Source organism: Lepisosteus oculatus, chromosome 15 (assembly GCF_040954835.1).
Source record: "Lepisosteus oculatus isolate fLepOcu1 chromosome 15, fLepOcu1.hap2, whole genome shotgun sequence".
Classification (NCBI taxonomy): domain Eukaryota; kingdom Metazoa; phylum Chordata; class Actinopteri; order Semionotiformes; family Lepisosteidae; genus Lepisosteus; species Lepisosteus oculatus.
Window position 1 is genome coordinate 17,014,476 of NC_090710.1, and position 18,284 is coordinate 17,032,759.

The following is an 18,284-nucleotide window of genomic DNA, read 5'->3' on the forward strand; positions in this document are numbered from 1 at the left end:
CATTGTTCTTAATCTGGGACCCTCAGGTCTGAGATCATCTTTCTGGGTGTGCAAGACATGCCAGATTCTTTAAGAGATAAATGATCAAAAACACAAATGGCCTCATTGATTTTTGATAAGGTGTGTGAGAGCGGATTTCGAGAACCAAAGGGGTGCAGGTTGCAGTAAAGGTTTAGAACCACTGATATAGAGGATTGTGTATCGTTAGACACGTTGAGTTATCTTTGGACACAGCATTTCAAAATGTAAAACAAACCCAAAAGTATTTGTATTTTCTAAAAGTGTTACCTGGAATCAATCAGCTGACCAGAGTAGCTCCTGGGTAGGCGTACCGCATCAGTGTAGTCATAGCTGGATGAACACAGTGGAAGAAATAACCATGGCAAAAATAAGCATTGATAACTATTGTGCTTTGATAACTGTCCACACTCACTGAACAGCATCATAACATGAACTGCTTATGCTGGACAATTGAGGGAAGCAAAAAAGGCGAGATTGCCAGATTTACATACAGTAAATGAAAATATATAGTGTTTTCTATATATACTGTATATAATATTACATTTTACATTTATTTTCACTGAAGTCACTCTTGATGCTGAGGCTAAAATTACCTGGGCTCACTTGTCCGACTGAAAGAGTAGGAGCTTGGTTTTTTCAATGTAATGTCTTCAGCGCTGCTGTAACTTTTATAGGTCCTTTTAATTTTAAGAAAACAAAATCAGAGATGGCATTATAATGGCATGGAAACAAAATTAAGCAAGACGTACAAAGAGCATGTATCGGTATAGCATAGGAAACAGAGGTTCTTATATTCCCTATGGGTAAGCTGACTTACCCACAGGGAGTTAAAGGGATGGGTAATTTATCCATTGCAAAAACTGTGCCCAATGTGTTTTCCTTGACGTACAGGTATGAGAGGTCACTGAAGTCTTAGATTTCCCACAGTGGACTAAAAGGACATTCAACCTTTTTCACATGAAAAATCCCTTATAAGTGAAAATTCTGCAGTTAATCAGCAAAATAAACCCAATGACCTTTCACACTTAAATATTCTACAGTTGTGTGTACAATGATATAGAATACAGTATATAACATTTATTAATTCTAATTTCACAAAAGGAATAACATTTAAAATCAAAAGGTAATCATGCTAAGAACTACACCATTTATACAATATAAAATAATACATAAAATGTGTACAAGATAAAAATTGAATAGCTATGACATCAGGTTAGAGACCATAGACTACAACGGTCATGAACTTTATTCTGTTGGATTTGATTCAATCTCAGAATCTAGAGTTCTTTGCTGCATTGTTTTATTATAGTATATATTCCACAATTATACCCCATAAACAATCACACAATATGTTTTATAATTAAAATACTGTATTGTATTTTTATTGTCTATCAGATCGACACAATTACTGCTTGAGCCCAATAATTAATTCATACTTTTTTGCTTAAATTTGATTTCAATCTGAAAGAGGAAGAAAATGACTACTTCAATGTTTTATTAATTTGGCATGCTGATATTTTCTGTGCACTTGTAAGATGTACAATGCTGTTTTTCAGAAACAATTCCAAAGAATGAAAATAAAGTAAGGGATCTTGTTCCCTAAACAAAGAACAAAAAAGGCCTTTTATTGATTGAAGACACTAAAATACCAGACACAGTGGAAGCTTTGTTTATGCCGTTTTGAGTGAATAAACAAAATATTCAGTCTTTGTTAACAGCATATCTCTCAAATATTCTTGAGCCAGGGACCTGCAACTTTATGAGAAAGCTCATGAGCAGTAAACTGAACTTAAAAGAAAGGACATTAGCAGTGTCCTTGAATGACATACAAATCAGGGGACTTGGCTGGAAATGTGAAATGAGATTATACGATTAAAAAAAAACATTTCATGACGACAGGTTTTTTTTTCAAAGAATTCCCCTGCAGTCCTTAAACTAAGAAATCCTTGATAGGAAAGTTCATGCAGCTTAACAAATGACAAAGTTTCATGTTTGTCATTATACTGTATTTGGATAAAACCCACCACCAAGAATCTAGTCTCAGGAGGGCAAAGCCAGGCTTACCCCTTGTTCTGTTTCTGCAGAGATGAAAACTTATCAGTAAGCCTTGTGGTTTTGTTAGTTGTGACAGGAACCACTTTTCTTTAAAGATGAGAGAAGGTTAGTAATGTAAACATTAGTCAGTCACGCTACACCAAGAAAAGTGAAAAATAGCAAGGACCCCATTACTACAAACCTTATTGTTTGCTTAACAGATATCATAAAACATTAGCGTGACACAATTCCCACTGATGAAAATGTCCAGCTTTTTGTGACCATGCTAAACGGTTATGAGTTTAATGCCACATTCTGAAGGAGGCTAAAATTAAACACAGGGAAATTAAAATCGCTAGGTTAGTTATGTTAGCTAAAAAGCATTTAATTTGATTCTGAAGAATTCCGACATCCAACAGCTGTTTCTTACATAACGCAGTATACTGTTTAAGAATAAGGCGATGAATAAACTGACATAAAACAGCATATTAGAATAAGAAATATAAAACACTTATCCTAAAAATTACATTTCCTTTAATGAAAATGTTAAATATGTACCCGAAGGAGCCAAAACTAAGGTAACATTAAAACAGCAAAAAGAACCAATGATATTCTGTATTAGTTTAGTTTTACATTCATGGTGTCTTTAATAATATCAAAACTGAGATTATATTCTGCAATTCTCCAATATAATTCACAGACTGTATTTTTATGTTGATTGTATAATTTCATGATACCCTTACAGACACATAGCATCACACATTATCATTGACGTGTCTGTTTATGCTTCCACTAACATTGCTTCAAACCCTCCCATTTTTACAATATTTAGGATTAATCATTTTTTTAGAATATATTATTATTGTATAATTCTAAAAAATATATACAATTCTAAAAAAAATATTTTAGACTATATTGTTATTATATATAGAACCTTTAAAATGAATGATCTCAAAGTGCTTTTTAAACACGTTCCGCTTTCAAGTAAAATTTTAAAACCCATTAAATTAACTGCAAAGTAAACATATACTGATACACTGTTTTAAAACCATTCTCAGTTAATTAATAATGTAAAGATAAATGTTAACTACTCCACATTGCTTGTGGAATCATATGCAAAAATAATGAAGATTCAGCTGTTGTAATGTCATACAGAATACACACTGAAGTACATTACAAGGCACCTGAAAGCCAAGGTCCAGAAACATAAAATGCCACAGAATATGTATTAAGAAAGGACTGATCATTAAAACTGAAGACCCACAACCACACCCTTTCAACCAAGTTAGATTTGATTGGGTCCAGAGACAGCTCTTCAAAACTATCAGGTTGCTGACAATTGAGACTCAATACATATTGATACATATATTTTTTAGATTCACAGCTTTTTTCATAGCATAGGGAAATGATGAACATAAGACTCCATCTTAGTGTGTATGAGTCAGTCTGGTCTTTTTTAGAATTAGTTATCAATTCTATTCAAAATGTATTACTGAAGACAACATTTTCATAATTCATTTTAATGTATCTTTTTGTATCAGCTTTCTGGGATTTCTATTTTGACATGTTGGAATAGTTCATCACCACTTATGTACTCTTGTTAGGTGCTGTGTTAAACCAGTATCACTGGAAAATTCATATCTTTCATATCTACTACGGACTGAGCCAGGAGTATCTTTGAGCTGGTTCAAGTCTTAAAAGAAAGCAAAAGCTCTACAAGAAATGAAGACAAGATATTATAAAGGGATAGTATAGTAGAGAGATTTGGTACTTTTACATTTTCAACTATAATAAAAAAGTCTGTTTCTGTGGTTTCTTACAAACCATTCAGACCTTACCCATCCTTATAGGATTCCTTGGTCACTGTTACATTAGTCACCTCTGTCTTAGGCGGCTTTTCAATAGATGAAACACTTGTAGTTCTGGAAACATAAAAAAAGTTAGAATCTTACTAAAGATTTGTCAAATGATATTACGAAATTGATTTTTGTAATGTTTGCTACTCATTTTATAACGATAACAGGCAATGGGGTTTTGCAGAACTGCATCCTGACAGTTAGCTAGAATGTTAAAAGATCCTTTGACAGTGAAAAAGTTTATTTACTGGTCCGATAATAATATTTTAAAACAATATACAATCAATCTATAGATAAGTACAACATTGATTTGAAGGGATAAATTGACTCACACACTGGTATTCAATTAAGCCCTATTTAATTATAATACATCTTTGATTTGGACAATTCCAGCCCTCAAGAGCTAGTTTGACTTTTACTTTCCAACTATACTTGTAACTTAGATGAAAAAAAAACAAGAATAATTCCTTTCTCACATTAGTTGGTGTTGTGAATTAGAGGGCTATGTGGGGAATGAGGACTAGAGTTAGCCTTCCCTGGAATAAATCTTTATTTTTGCTTCTCAACCTAAAAGACCATGTAATTTTCTTTGGCAGTTGAAATATCTCAAACTTTGTAAAATGATAAAAGGTCAATGCTCAGACAAATTTGCTGTATCTTACATTTTGCTGATCGTCTGTTTCGGGTCTGTTCCATCAATTGGGGATGGTTTGGAGGGCAAAGAGGGTGGTATTCTTTGAAAAGAAAGTTTAGTTTAGTTTTAGTTTACAGTAAAATAACTCGTAATTTAAGACTACTTAGTAAATTAGAGACCAATTAGTTATTAATATAGATAAGCGCCATAAGACCCTTAAAACAAGCTGAATTTTCAAAAACAGATGTCTTCATAGCATAAAGTAGGCTAATATAAATGACAAATTCCAGTTTTTCTTTCAGGTTTATTTGCTTTTATGTTTGATGACCAAAATTGGCCAATCTAGAATGCTGTCATATTTAAAGACAATAGAGAAGATTACATTTCTCCACCTGTGACCAGAATTCCCCAGCTGCAGCACACAGTTGACCAAAAAACACTGCTGCTAGGCACTTCTAAGACGAAAGTCTCAGACCGGAGACTTTGTGTGCAAAGCGAAGCAATACAACGTAAAGGACACAAAGCCAATAGAGAGGAAGGCCTGCATCTGAGGCAAGCAAGTTAAGACATCAGCAGTCAAAGAAACTACTGAGTCATGTGAGGTGAGAAATTAATTGCAGATTGCAGCTGCAGGAAACCAGCTGCAAATTATGGTGCCTGTTGAAAGACACAAATCAAAATGCATTAACAGTGTAGATGGCTATTGGAGCTAAGGCTAAATCAAGCAGAGTAAAACACATAGGGCCACTGTTTTAATAAGCAGCTGGATGATGCCACTACTCATGCCTCATTTCCATTAAGAGATGCCAATCACTTAATAATTAACAAGTAAAATCCACATGCGCTTGTAATTATGTTGGTCTGAATCACAAAAAGTGAAGTCCGTGATAATTTTCATAGAGTTCTGCTGGCTTGAAACGCAGGATACTAAGATGCCAAGCTGATACAAATGCAGCTGGGGAGCCGTTTTGCATAGCTGCTTTTCCACGACCACATTTGCATATTTTTGAAGAAATCTAAGCAAATACATTTCAGACTTGAGTATGTCAGAATGTGTCCTGTCCAAACCATTTTCTGTTATAAAATACGATGTTTCACAAGCTCTGGTTGACTTGTGCCCAAGTTTGAAGTTGATGTTATCAGGAAAGTTAAGCTCCTCGCCTCCCCATTTCATATTTGTCATGAGCCCACTTTCCAATGGAAAACAATCAATGTACTGAACTAAGTTCTTCTTATATATATATACTGAAATGCACATTTTAAATATATTTTATATTAATATATACAATTAAATGTATATATCATCTGTGATATATTATATATGACTATTTCATACATGAAGTGGAATATTGCATATATAATTTGTAATCCAAATTATATATGAATCCCTTGAGGTTTTTTTTTTTCATTAGGGTAGATCATCTTACCCTTTGGTAGCTTTTGGTTCTTTGGAAGAATGGTCCGTCTGATCCTGGAATCTATTAGGATTTTGGACCTCTGAAGTTCTTTGAATAGCATAGAAACACTGAGTTATATAAAGAAGTGTACACTATCATTAAGTCACAGACAGCTGTGACTTTCTTTATTAAGTTGTGTTTTGTAGTCTTTGCAAAACTCTACTCGGAATTAAAATACATTTGACTGATTGTTTCTCAGCCTGCAAGAATGCATTCTCACAGCCTCCTCATTTTTAGCTTCAGTTAGGAATGTCCATGATAACTTTCACAAATAATTTGCATAGCGAGAAACGAAAGTTTAAAAGCCTTAAGTAATTACCTTTTTAACAGTCACAAAGCGCAAACGTATATGATATGAATCAAGTTGAATAATGTGCATTAAATCTTCATTTAAATTAAACACAATTGTGTTACAGACACATGCAATCGCTCACTGCTATTCATAAATTTAGTATTTGTAAAGAATTAATATTGATAGGCCAATTACTGTCACATGCCAGGAATCTCATTAAGTAAAGGCAGACGAACTGTGGTTCTGCAGAGTGCTACTGGCAGACATGGCACAAGTGTCCTGTAAACTGCTATGTGCCCTTCCGGCCCACAGGTGTCGCCTTTTACATGACTCAGGCTTGTCTTCACAAGCAAGTTAACTGAATGACAGGAGCTCATACAGTATGTGTGAGGGGGAGAGAGCAGCTGAAACGTGGGTGCCAGTAAAGACATGCCGTACCCAGCTACACTGTACATGGCGATACTCTGACAAGCTACACCTGGAGGAGTGCAGTTCAATTCTAATTGAAATGTACAGTAGGTTGATTAAATGTTTCGCTTTTCATTTTCACATATCTGCTGTATTTAGCCCAGGGGCCAGAAATGTTTCACTCTGATCCCCTTGGATGCTGCGCACACAGTGAGTACATTCGACCGGCCTTGACAGCTCGGACCTCCACAAGGTACGTGAAGGCAGGCTCTCTAGGGTTCAGGACCATGCAGGCAGCAAGGTGCCTGCTGCTCATGGGATGAGGCCTTCAGAGGTGAATTGTGTCATTATAAGGAAAGCAAGGTTGTTGGCAAAAAGATATTCATGTTATTTACATAACAGTGATGTGGAAAGTCACATATTTTCACATGATTTTTAATTATAAATAACACACAATCCAGAAGAAATGGAATCCTGTATTTTTCCTCTATATGTCTTCCAAATGAATCCCCCACAGCTACCAGTCAGGAACCCTGAAAAAAGCCCAAATCCTGAGTGGACGATTCTGGTGAACACGGTAACGATTCTGTGTCAACAGTCACTACTTCCCAGCACTGCTGAGGTCCTTCACCAGCCTTTTGTTAAAATTCAAATGGGTACTCAAGGAAAGGGTTTAGCACGATTAGATCATTATCCTACAACAGGAATACACATGTTCTTTTGTCCACCTGTGTCGCTGTAGTGGTCTTTATAAAATCTACCTAAAATAAAACTCAACACCCATACCTTACAGGGCTCTGTTTTTCGACTGTGGTAATGGTGGTCTTCCCATCCTGTGTGGCCTTAGAAGTGATACTGAAATAAACAGGACAGGAGTGGTATGTGTTAGAAATCAGATGCGCACCCACAGGAACTCAGACACTGCCCATTTCTCCACCTGTGTTGCTGTCGTGGTCTTTATAAAATCGACCTAAAATAAAACTCAACACCCATACCTTACAGGGCTCTGTTTTTCGACTGTGGTAATGGTTGTTTTCCCATCCTGTGTGGCCTTAGAAGTGATACTGAAATAAACAGGACAGGAGTGGTATGTTTTAGAAATCAGATGCGCACCCACAGGAACTCAGACACTGCCCATTTGTCCACCTGTGTTGCTGTAGTGGTCTTTAAAAAATCGACCTTAAATAAAACTCAACACCCATACCTTACAGGGCTCTGTTTTTCGACTGTGGTAATGGTTGTTTTCCCATCCTGTGTGGCCTTAGAAGTGATACTGAAATAAACAGGACAGGAGTGGTATGTGTTAGAAATCAGATGCGCACCCACAGGAACTCAGACACTGCCCATTTCTCCACCTGTGTTGCTGTAGTGGTCTTTATAAAATCTACCTAAATTAAAACTCAACACCCATACCTTACAGGGCTCTGTTTTTCGACTGTGGTAATGGTTGTCTTCCCATCCTGTGTGGTCTTAGAAGTGATACTGAAATAAACAGGACAGGAGTGGTATGTGTTAGAAATCAGATGCACACCCACAGGAACTCAGTGTTTTTTTTTCATTTAATTGTCACAGTGCAAAGTGGAAGTGGTACTGTGGCTGACTACCCAAAGGTTTTATGTTCAATACCTTGTTTTAGTTTCCTCAACCGTTGTTATCTTGGATCCAGAAGTTAAAGACGTCCTGTATTGACATAAAGAACAAGAATTTAAGTCTTTGGTTTAATAAAAAAACAAAATGTCACACTCTTTCTCTATAAGCTATTTTATGCCTTAGTGCAGCAATATCCTAGAAGACAGATACATTTTGACACTAACCAATCAGACATTATGGTAGCAAAAGCTTAACTTACATCTTTGGGTCATCAGTTTTGACTGAAGATGAAGTACTGTAAAAAAAATAAAATATATTCCTTAGAGAGTGTTGGATTGTATGTTTGGTACTTTTTGGATACAATGTTTTAAATATCATTTATGTTTAAGAACCATCTCATGCAATTATATAAGTTAAAATATCTTACAATAATATTGCAAATGCTATTTAGAAATTCTTGTAATATCTGTAAGCAAATAAATTTATATATATGAAGACAATGGACTTAGAGAGGGAGACTAACAGTCGGACAGGAATGAGTCACTGAGATAAACTTTCTTTAGTTTTCTTTTCTTGAAATACAGAGTAAAAATGCACTGCTACACCATTTTTACTTTGGTCAACTTCCGCTCCTAAAAAGTAAGTCTTTCTTTATTATACAACACTGTTACACATCTTTCATGATATATTTGCCCATGTAAAGGAACACTTCATGTGAATTTAACGCTTGATAGAAAGTGAGAAACCTTAGCTTTCCTTTGAATTCTGCTTTGTCGTCTGACGCTCATGTGAGGAAGGCACAAGGGAATCTTACATCTGTGCAACATTGCTCGGTCTACCTGATGCTGAAATATTGATACATGCCTATGTCTACTGTCATGCTATTTTTACTGGGGTATGTGTAAAGCTTCTAAATTTTATTGGAATGCCCACAGAGTTGTTCTGTGGTTCATGAGCTGGCTAAAAGCACTCTACATCACCACGTAAGTCACATCCTCTGTGAAATGTACAGAGGGACCTTAAGGATTTCCTGCTGCAGTAACACGCATGGAACGGACTAGCTCAAGGTTAAAATTGAGCTTACTGAATGAGTACAATCCAGCACTTAATCTGAGATCTGCTGATTCAGGAATTCTTACTCCAGTAAAGAGCAGGCTTGTGTGTGGCACCACTTCTGTGGAACTCACTGTGAACTCAGAGTCACTAGAGACACTGTTACTGTCAACTTGTCTAAAACTCAAAGGTCTGTCTTTTCACTATAGGTTTTAATGTGTACTGTATTTTATTTCTACTACTGGGTTTATTGAGTCAATTTTCTGTCAATATTTACCAAGTTTACGTATAAATTATTTCTCTAAGTCATTCTTGTAGGCATAGTACTTAATAAGTGTGCTGTTTAAAATTCATGCTTAGCTTTACAATTCAACAAATTCACATTAAATGTGCTAATTCCACAGTTCATTGCATTGTAATTACAATAGAATTTCATGTTTTTACTATAGTTTTACTATGCATAAACATATTTCTGCTCATTAATGGTTTCATGAGAGATTGCAAACCATTGTTGAGATTCCAAGTAAATATTGCCCGATAATAAATAAAATGTTGCTCGACTTTTGCAGTTACAAATTGACAGGTAGGTTTCAGGGGAAGTGTTTCTTCAACACTCTGAAAAAGGGTGTGGTGTATTAACAACCTGTAAAGAAGGAAAACTCTCCTATCTAATCAACCAGAGAAAGTACACATATCAGATTAACTCTGAACATTGAAAGAAAAAGGCAAATCAAGGTTGTATTCATAATTCTTAAAATTAATTTGCCTACAGAGACAATTATGTTTGTTTCCATTTGATTTATTAATGAAGAATGATGGAGTCAATAACTGTATATTTTAAATGTTGTCTTCTGGCTTGTCAGATAGTCATCACCTCATCTTAGTCTTACAATCTGAGCTTGACAAAAACACAAAGAGAACGTACACATGTCCTCTGGATCATGCACTGTCATTCTGCTCCTACTCTACACACAGTGGAGCTAAGGTGTTCAACAGAGGACTGGTGCAGCTCTCCGACAACACTGCAGTCTGCTACATGCACAGTCAGCTACAGGGCTGACTTTGCATGAAATGACTGGCCAGACAATTAAGCCCTGTGGTCCACAAGACTCTCTCCCAGTCAAGGTCTTAGCAACAACCCAGCATTCCTGGAACTACAGATCACAGCCTGGGCTCTCAGCAAAGCCTTTCAACTGTTTAGGGAGTACGAAATTGCATAACAATTTTATTTTTAAAATGGTACAAATTCCAAAAGGTCATGACCAAAGCCCTACCTTTTAGTAACTGTAGTTGTCGTCTTCGGGCTGTCGAAATTGCTTGTCCATGATTGTCTGAACAGGCAATAAGAAATTCAGTGAACCGTTTATATTATGAAACACAATTTTCTTTCAACTAATCAATTAATCTTATATTTGCTGTCATGTATAGCAGTTAACAGCGTAGCAATGTGGGCTGGGAAGAGAGGAATCCGAGGTCCTGCAACAGTTTCACATTTATTTCCCTCTTTCCAGTATCAATTTGAGACATAGTGTGCAGCTTATAAACATACTTACCTTTTAAATGCAGAATCAGTATCCCTAAAGAGAAGAAGAAAACAGTTTAGAGAATCACTATTGTATTATTTTGTATCACTGTCTTATGGATTAATGTTACAGATGCAGTTTTTCTACAGTACAGTATATAACCAGATCAGTGACTGAAGAGGGTAAAGTTAAATCCTGAAATTCTCATTATGTAACTGAGATGAAGATCAATCAATCCTAGGTTCAAATGGGATTCTATATTCTGTCTGGAGAGAAATAAAAAATGGACCTATACATGACATGGAGTATCTGTTTTAATGTGTGTTCCGGCTTGGAAAAAAGTAACATACGTAAAAAACGTTAAAAGAAATCAAGTTGTCTGTTCATGCATGATGATGAGGGTTGTGAATATTTTGAGACTGCTTTCCATGAAGGTTTCTTAAATTCCTCTCAGGATGAGGATCCAAAGAGAATATAAAACACTGACCTCAACCTAGGCTACAACTATACTAGACTGTACTGTAAAACCTTGACTTCAACCTGTGTTACAGTTGGATTTGCCATGGCTTAACTAAAATAGCATGATGCAGGATTCAGGCTTATTTGAATGGTTTTGCAGTAGATGAATATGGGCTTCTGTTGATGGGAAAGCATTATACTTAGTGTTTAGGAATCAAAAGAGCCACTTTTTTCAACTAAAAGGAACCGATGAAAAGACAGATACACATATACAGTACATACATAGAAATTATTTGAATTAATATTATTAGCTCTCGACTTTTCACAACATTGAAGTGCAACATTGAGTTTTCCACACATATGAAGGAACTTTTTACACATATAAAGACAAGCTCAGTAGCTGTTTATCATTAATAGAGCTTCTCAGCATGACAGAGCTAGCTCTATGCAATGAAATAAGACACATACACTGTATATGTGTTGTTTTTTTTCATTCACAGAGACTGACTTCACAGAGACTAAACCATAACCCTCAAAGGTGTTCCCTCACACAAGACAAACAGAAAATCTTACTTGATGCTGGAGAGCTGATTCTCACTGCCACTGAACCTGCGAGTACAGAGACCAAGAAGAATAAACACAGTGCAGTGCTCCAGCTACACCTTACACTATTTAAAAGTCTGACAGTCTGAAAATGATAGAAATAATAAAACACAATAATAAAAAATAATAATAATTAAAAAATATATAGTAATATTTAAAATAATAGAAAGTGTTTCAGGCAATCATCTACTTCCATTTTTTTTCCATGTTTCAGACTGAATGTTGATTGGTTTGAACCTGCAAAGGATAGAGGAATTAAAACAATATAATAATAAAAGCAACTTCTCAGCCCACAAAATAGGTTGTCCACACCTTTAAAATGCTTAATTGTTTGTTTGCTTTTGTGTTGACTGTGCTCATGAGAGCGTTAACAGTTAACCTGAAGAACAAAGGTTGTTTTCAGCCATGTGCTAAGGACACTGATAACTAAACAAAAGGAGACATAATTTACCTTTTTGACAAAGCTCTCACAGATGGCACCTGGTTGTTACTTTTTGAGGTGTTAGTATCTGTAGGATTCGTAGTACCTGTAGGCCTGCTTAAATAAAATTCAATGAATGTCATCGAGGAATACCAGACCAACATACGATCCGGTATGAAGCAGAAGCTAGCCCACCTACTCCGTTTCAAAGCAGCATTGCCAGACGTACAAGCAAGCTAGAATCAGTAAAACATGTGTAATATGTTTTACATTCAAGTAACAAGCAGCAGAAGTGCAGTCACAGACGAGAGTGAGGATGGAGTACTTCTGCAGTACATACTGTACTGGATGAAAGCAGCCACAATCAAAGGAAAGCTTTACCACAAAAATGCAGCCATCAATATTAAAGCCAACTATTCACTTTAACTAGGGCTGTGCATCTTAATAATGTAGAGTAACTCCTTATATTAAAAAGGGACAACAAGAAAATGGCGCAATACCAGTGGGTCAAGGTAATAAAAAACAGTCACATGCAAGAGTTAAGATTTCTTAGCAGAGGGCTTTAGAGAGGAGGAGGCACTTATACTCGTAAAGATTTTGAAGAACAGAGGCTATATTGTAAAGCTGTTTAATTCTGCTTTTCAATGCCCTTATGAAGCTTGCAACATACTGCTTTTTCAAGCAAATCAGCTTTCTCCACATGCAGCTACAATTCTATTAAACCCTTGAAGGAGGACAACATTCAGGTGCAAAATAGGTTTTGTACAAATATACAGTACTGAGTTTTGTTTTGTTTGCTATTTAAATTACTCCCATTATAATGTGAGTAGGAAGAGTGCTTTCATAACTCTGACATTTATTAATATGAGTCCCACCAAGTTAATAGCATAATTTGTACTGTTTCTGTACACTCAGTCAGTCGAGTGACTCTGGTGGTATAACTCCTTTGCTGTAAATGCCAATTGCTTAGTTTATGTGCCTGGTAGTTTTTCCAGGCATTTGCATTTGTCTTTTTATTGCCAAGGGTTTAATATGTATTTATTTTATGCATTTATTTTGAATAGGCGCTCAGCACAGAGACCACAACAGACTAGCTACCTGTCTAGATTCTCTTCAGATTTGAATCGGCTAAGAAGACTTTTGCCGAAGTTTTCATCCTTGCTGCAAGTGAAAAAGAATAAAATGGGGCTTAACACCTTTCGCCAGCTATTGCTGCTTCTTTCAGTGTCACAGCCGATTCAGATCCAGCACCTGTCCCGTGAAAAGCCGTGAACGGTGAGCATTTGGAAAGGTTGATATGTTCAGCAGGTTTCAGACTGAGCAGCTGCCTTCCTGATGTCCCGTAACCTGCAAAGCTATTCTCTGCTTCACAGCGTGCAAAGCCAACATGGAGCATTTTGCTAGATCGGTGAAACAAGGAAGGAACAAGCTTCGTCCTCTTTGATGGTCTTCAGATACACGGGTTAAGGAGTGGGACATATTAAACAAGCTTTGTAGCTGTTATTGTGCACAGCTGTTGTGATGAAACATTTTAGAAGATGATTTAAAGGGACCCTTTGAAAGCACTGAGAGAACGCAATGTATCTATCTATGCAAACAGATACTAATGATATATTTTTCTGTTTATGGAGGTGTTTACAAATTGTTAAGAGGTATTAGAGCATTACACAGTTTTGATAGATCCATACCTATTTCCAAGAAATATGAGAGTGGGATTACATGACATTGCATGCCACGATTCAAAATAGACACTGAAACCAGTTCCCAAGGGCCTTGCTACAACCTGCCCAAGAGAAAGGTAAATATTTTGGCTCACATCTAAATGTCTTCATTTGTAACAGCTGGGCTCGTGGAGAGAGTTAGATTATGATTTCGAAAGATTCCTGGTTATGAAACAGTCTAGATGCATCTTGAGCAGGCAGAAATCAATCAATAAGCGAGAAACCTGTAAACAAAATCATGAATTACAAACTACATTCCCAATATTTTAGTCTGCAATCTGCAGTTTTTTTTTTACTTCTATCAGTCATTAATGACAGGAAATATGACAGATTTGTATTATAGGTGGCTCGAGGTTTTCTGTACATTTCATTTAGCATACGCAATGATTTATCCACTTGTATAACACAGGTATCTCCAACCCTGTAGTTCACCATTTCAATCTGTGGAACTATTCCTTTATGATTAATTAAACAGATGATTTGTTAAACAAAATAATTTAGAGATCATCCATTTCCTAACTGCTTTATTGATTACGGGGTTGTTGGGACAGAGCCTATCCTGGAAAGCAATAGGCACCAGGGTCAGTTTTCCAAGTTTTCCAAGGGCTAACATACAAACTCCACACAGATAGCACCCCTGATCCAGAATTGAACCCCCAGGACCCCAGTGCTGCAGGGCAGCAATTCGAACTCATTGAGGGATAAAATCTATGTACACTTAAGCCAACAAAACCAGATTTCTCTATACCGAGCAGATTACTTGCTTGATTTTTCCAGCAGCTTACAGGTGTTGCTTAAAAAACAGGTAGAAGAGGATTTATTTAATGTGCTTGTCACATTTTAGTTAAGTGCCGTAGAGAGGGTGGTCACAATAAGGAAATGTGGTTGAATGTGACATAATAAGCCACAGTTCTCGCTCTCTATCCCACCAAGTCAGACACACAGGCAGTGAGCTGGGGTGCTGTTTTACTCAGGGGAGTAAAACTAATGCAAAGGAAAGATCACTGTTATCATAGATCACTGTAAGTGGTGACTTATTTTTAAAGTTTACCGTCTCTTAAATTAAAAAACCTGCCACTAAATAACGGACTGATATTTTTCAAAGCAGCTTTCCTGACCCTAGCTTTCATCTCCCAAACTCTACGTGATTATTGATCTTTTTATGTATTGTATTTGACAAATAAAAAGGGATATTCATCACTGAGTCTTGCTGGGGATGGCAGCTGGCTGTGGGAATGTGCACAGGAAGCCCTCTCTTTACTTACTCCACAGGCTCGGCTTCTTCTGGGTTCCTCCTGATCCAGCTGTTGTCCTGCAGCAGGCTTGTTTTCTTCCTGTTTTCATCCCCTGTCTTAGTGGAGCTGTACGTGCTTTTGGTGTCTGTGGCACCATTAAACAGAAAAAATGAAATTACACACATAATTTAAAATAGAACATATATAACTAATTAATACTACTGTTTTGGGAGAGGAACCAAATTTACTAAATTACCACAAGCATTCATTTAATTGCTTCAATAATTTGTGCTTAAACTTGATAGTTACTATGCTTAACTAGTTACTGATATTACAACTACTTAAAATACGTTTTTTTTCTTTTATCTTCCCATCTTTCCTATATCTTTTTTTTCCAATTCCTTTCATTTTTTAAACTTACTTATTTATGCGTTTAACTTGAGCCAGGTTAATGTGACGAGAATCACATGTATCATCAAGAAGGTACATTTTAATTTTACCCCACAAATAAAAGTCTCTTCCATTAATCTGGTGAATGGTTTAATATCAGATTAGCCCAAGGTTTAAAGAACACCCTCTCGACCCCAGTCCTTTTAAACAAAAGATATCAAATGTAACAATCAGACTTCGTAACATAGATAATCCAAAGTGTAAAGAAGAGGTAATTCTCTGTGTGTTGGCTGCTTTTTATTATTTTTTAGCAAATAATAGTAAGTGTTAAGTTTGGGGGTAAAAAGTTTCCATTTTCTTTGTCATGTTCCTTGTGTATATCATATCTGTGTGCAGCTATTCTTGCTCAACCAGTTACTAGATGTATTCTTTGTCTCACAGCCTTTTGGAGATCTGGCTTTTGATGTTGCTTTTTGTGAAGTCCCATCTTGCTTCTTGTTGCCAGGGTTAACGTAAAAGGAGCTGGCACGTTTAAACTGAATTGAAATTGAATGTCTGCCCTTGCTGTTTACTCCATGTACTAATGTCCTTTCATTATTTTCTGCCTTTTTTTAATTTAAAAAAGTCTTTCAATAATACTAAATACTAAAAATACTACTGACAGAGTGAAACACATTTGTAACACTTTTCAGCCTCAGCCTGTCATTCTGCACTGGTTTCTTATCTGGTTTTTAACATGAACAGAATGCTTCATGTTAAGGGAGGTAACAGCTGGCCAGGACTTATTCTGTGACATCTCATGTGGCAGATTGCTCAACTCCACAGCAGAGGTGTGCATGTGGAGCAACCAGTTCTACGGTATGAGAAAGCGAGTTCACTCCCCACCATTTCAGCACTAGGAGAGACAGCAGGTGTGGCCCCACATTGAAATGAGCTTTTTTCCCTTTGCATAACTTCCGACTTTTTATCTGGTCTGGTGAATGCTGCCAAGTGTATGTTCTCATTACATTACGGATTCTGATTTTGATGTGCACTATAAAACTGTAAAATGTATGTGAATCAATTCACCAAGCAGTAAGTGTGCAAAAAGTAGTATATGTATAGGCTTAGAACTGTTAAATTGCTTTCATTTACAGTATTATAATAGCAGTACTTTTCTTTGCATGCTCTAGGAAGAGGCAGTGAAACTGGTCGCAGGTGACATCATAAAGAGGGCAGAATAAAAAGTATTAGTCAGCTCCGGATAAGAGGTCATCTCTAGAGCAGCTGACAATGTAATGCGCTCAGACACTTTTTGTTCTTTTATTTAACATTCCCATAACAATAGCTACTTCTACACATCCAATTTTATCCTTTATTGCTCTAATGAATATTCATGACAGTTACGTTATTGTTTCAAATTAATCCTTTAACAAAGGTGGTAAACGTGTGTTTATACGGTGAGAAGAAAATCAAAGGCATAAAGCTTCTCAGTCTGTTAAGAAATGAGAGCAAGCACTGGATGAATGGAACTTTGCAAAGTGCAAAGTGTAGGCTGAACCAGTTCAGGACCTCGTGAATGTTTGTGTTGGGTGTGTTTATTATTATCGATACTGTTTATTATACATTACCTTTATCTTTCAATAACACACCATTTCACATCAGTGTACAGTGACATACTGTATGAGCGCAACAGTGTCAAACTTTAAAAGCTCATCATGTGCAGTAAAGATGTACCTGCACAAGCTTAATTTAAGCCAAGGAGGGTGATGTCTTACCTGTTTTGGAAGTGTATGTTGTTTTAGGATAGGAGTATGACATTGTTCACAGTGTTCTGTACCTCAAATCTGGAAAAGAAAGTTTATTATTATTAGGCACATAAAATGTATGCATCTTTTTGAGCCAACATTCAAACCTTTTCAAAACGTTTTGTTACATTTTGGGAATCGCAGCTCATCCCATCATATAATACAGAAAACAGTTTTAATTTAGTACAATTCAGTCAATCCAATGGATCTGTTCAGAACAAAATAGCAAATATGAACCAGAGGACACAAGTGGAAACTAAGTGGAAGCGCATTTGAAACTGAGAACAGGTGATACTTCTTTACTTAAAATGTGTTGGAGTATGGTACAAGCTACAGTACCTAGCCATGTTCTTGAAGTAAATATAATGGTTTTCAAAACAGCCTAGATAACTATTCATTTTTAGCTGTGTTAATTACAACATCGGAATTAAAAATAGGGCTGACAAAGGTAATAGAACTGTCTACATCTGGAGCTAACAAAGGTACATTATAAAGCCAAGAATGTAATGAATAGGAGGCTTAAATTTCATAAACATTTGAAGCACTCATTTTTCACTCCCCACCCTAGACAAAGCTGTTCTAAGGCATGACAAACCCTTCCCAAGGCACCCTAACAAAACCCAGCCAGAAGGCCCTATGACCTACCTATAAAATGAACAGTTCTGAGGAAAACAGAAAATAATAATAATAATAATAATAATAATAGAAGCTTCTTATCAACAACACAAGCTCAGCATATTAATTTAACCTATTATTTAACATAATGCACTTTTTTAAGGAATTAACACAGAAACGGCACA

The 18,284-nt window shown here is 36.3% G+C and overlaps 1 protein-coding gene across 5 annotated transcripts in view; it reads right to left on the reverse strand.

Annotated features, from left to right (window-relative positions):
- scel (sciellin) overlaps nucleotides 1-18,284 on the reverse strand; it is a 28,133-nt gene that overhangs the window by 4,475 nt on the left and 5,374 nt on the right. The window contains exons 2-20 of one of the 5 annotated variants that reach the window (XM_069179001.1): nucleotides 17,455-17,523; nucleotides 15,338-15,452; nucleotides 13,450-13,512; nucleotides 12,382-12,465; nucleotides 11,901-11,936; nucleotides 10,899-10,922; nucleotides 10,620-10,676; nucleotides 8,552-8,587; nucleotides 8,329-8,382; nucleotides 8,116-8,184; nucleotides 7,907-7,975; nucleotides 7,698-7,766; nucleotides 7,489-7,557; nucleotides 5,973-6,050; nucleotides 4,574-4,645; nucleotides 3,894-3,977; nucleotides 2,086-2,163; nucleotides 615-698; nucleotides 289-351 (exon numbers count right to left, since the gene is read on the reverse strand). In XM_069179001.1, the coding sequence (XP_069035102.1) occupies nucleotides 289-351; nucleotides 615-698; nucleotides 2,086-2,163; nucleotides 3,894-3,977; nucleotides 4,574-4,645; nucleotides 5,973-6,050; nucleotides 7,489-7,557; nucleotides 7,698-7,766; nucleotides 7,907-7,975; nucleotides 8,116-8,184; nucleotides 8,329-8,382; nucleotides 8,552-8,587; nucleotides 10,620-10,676; nucleotides 10,899-10,922; nucleotides 11,901-11,936; nucleotides 12,382-12,465; nucleotides 13,450-13,512; nucleotides 15,338-15,452; nucleotides 17,455-17,497 (1,247 nt within the window). In that variant the 5' untranslated portion in view covers nucleotides 17,498-17,523. Of the gene's footprint in view, nucleotides 1-288; nucleotides 352-614; nucleotides 699-2,085; nucleotides 2,164-3,893; nucleotides 3,978-4,573; nucleotides 4,646-5,972; nucleotides 6,051-7,488; nucleotides 7,558-7,697; nucleotides 7,767-7,906; nucleotides 7,976-8,115; nucleotides 8,185-8,328; nucleotides 8,383-8,551; nucleotides 8,588-10,619; nucleotides 10,677-10,898; nucleotides 10,923-11,900; nucleotides 11,937-12,381; nucleotides 12,469-13,449; nucleotides 13,513-15,337; nucleotides 15,453-17,454; nucleotides 17,524-18,284 lie in introns of all 5 variants that reach the window. The other 4 variants (XM_069179000.1, XM_069179003.1, XM_069179002.1 and 1 more) reach the window with 4 other exon arrangements.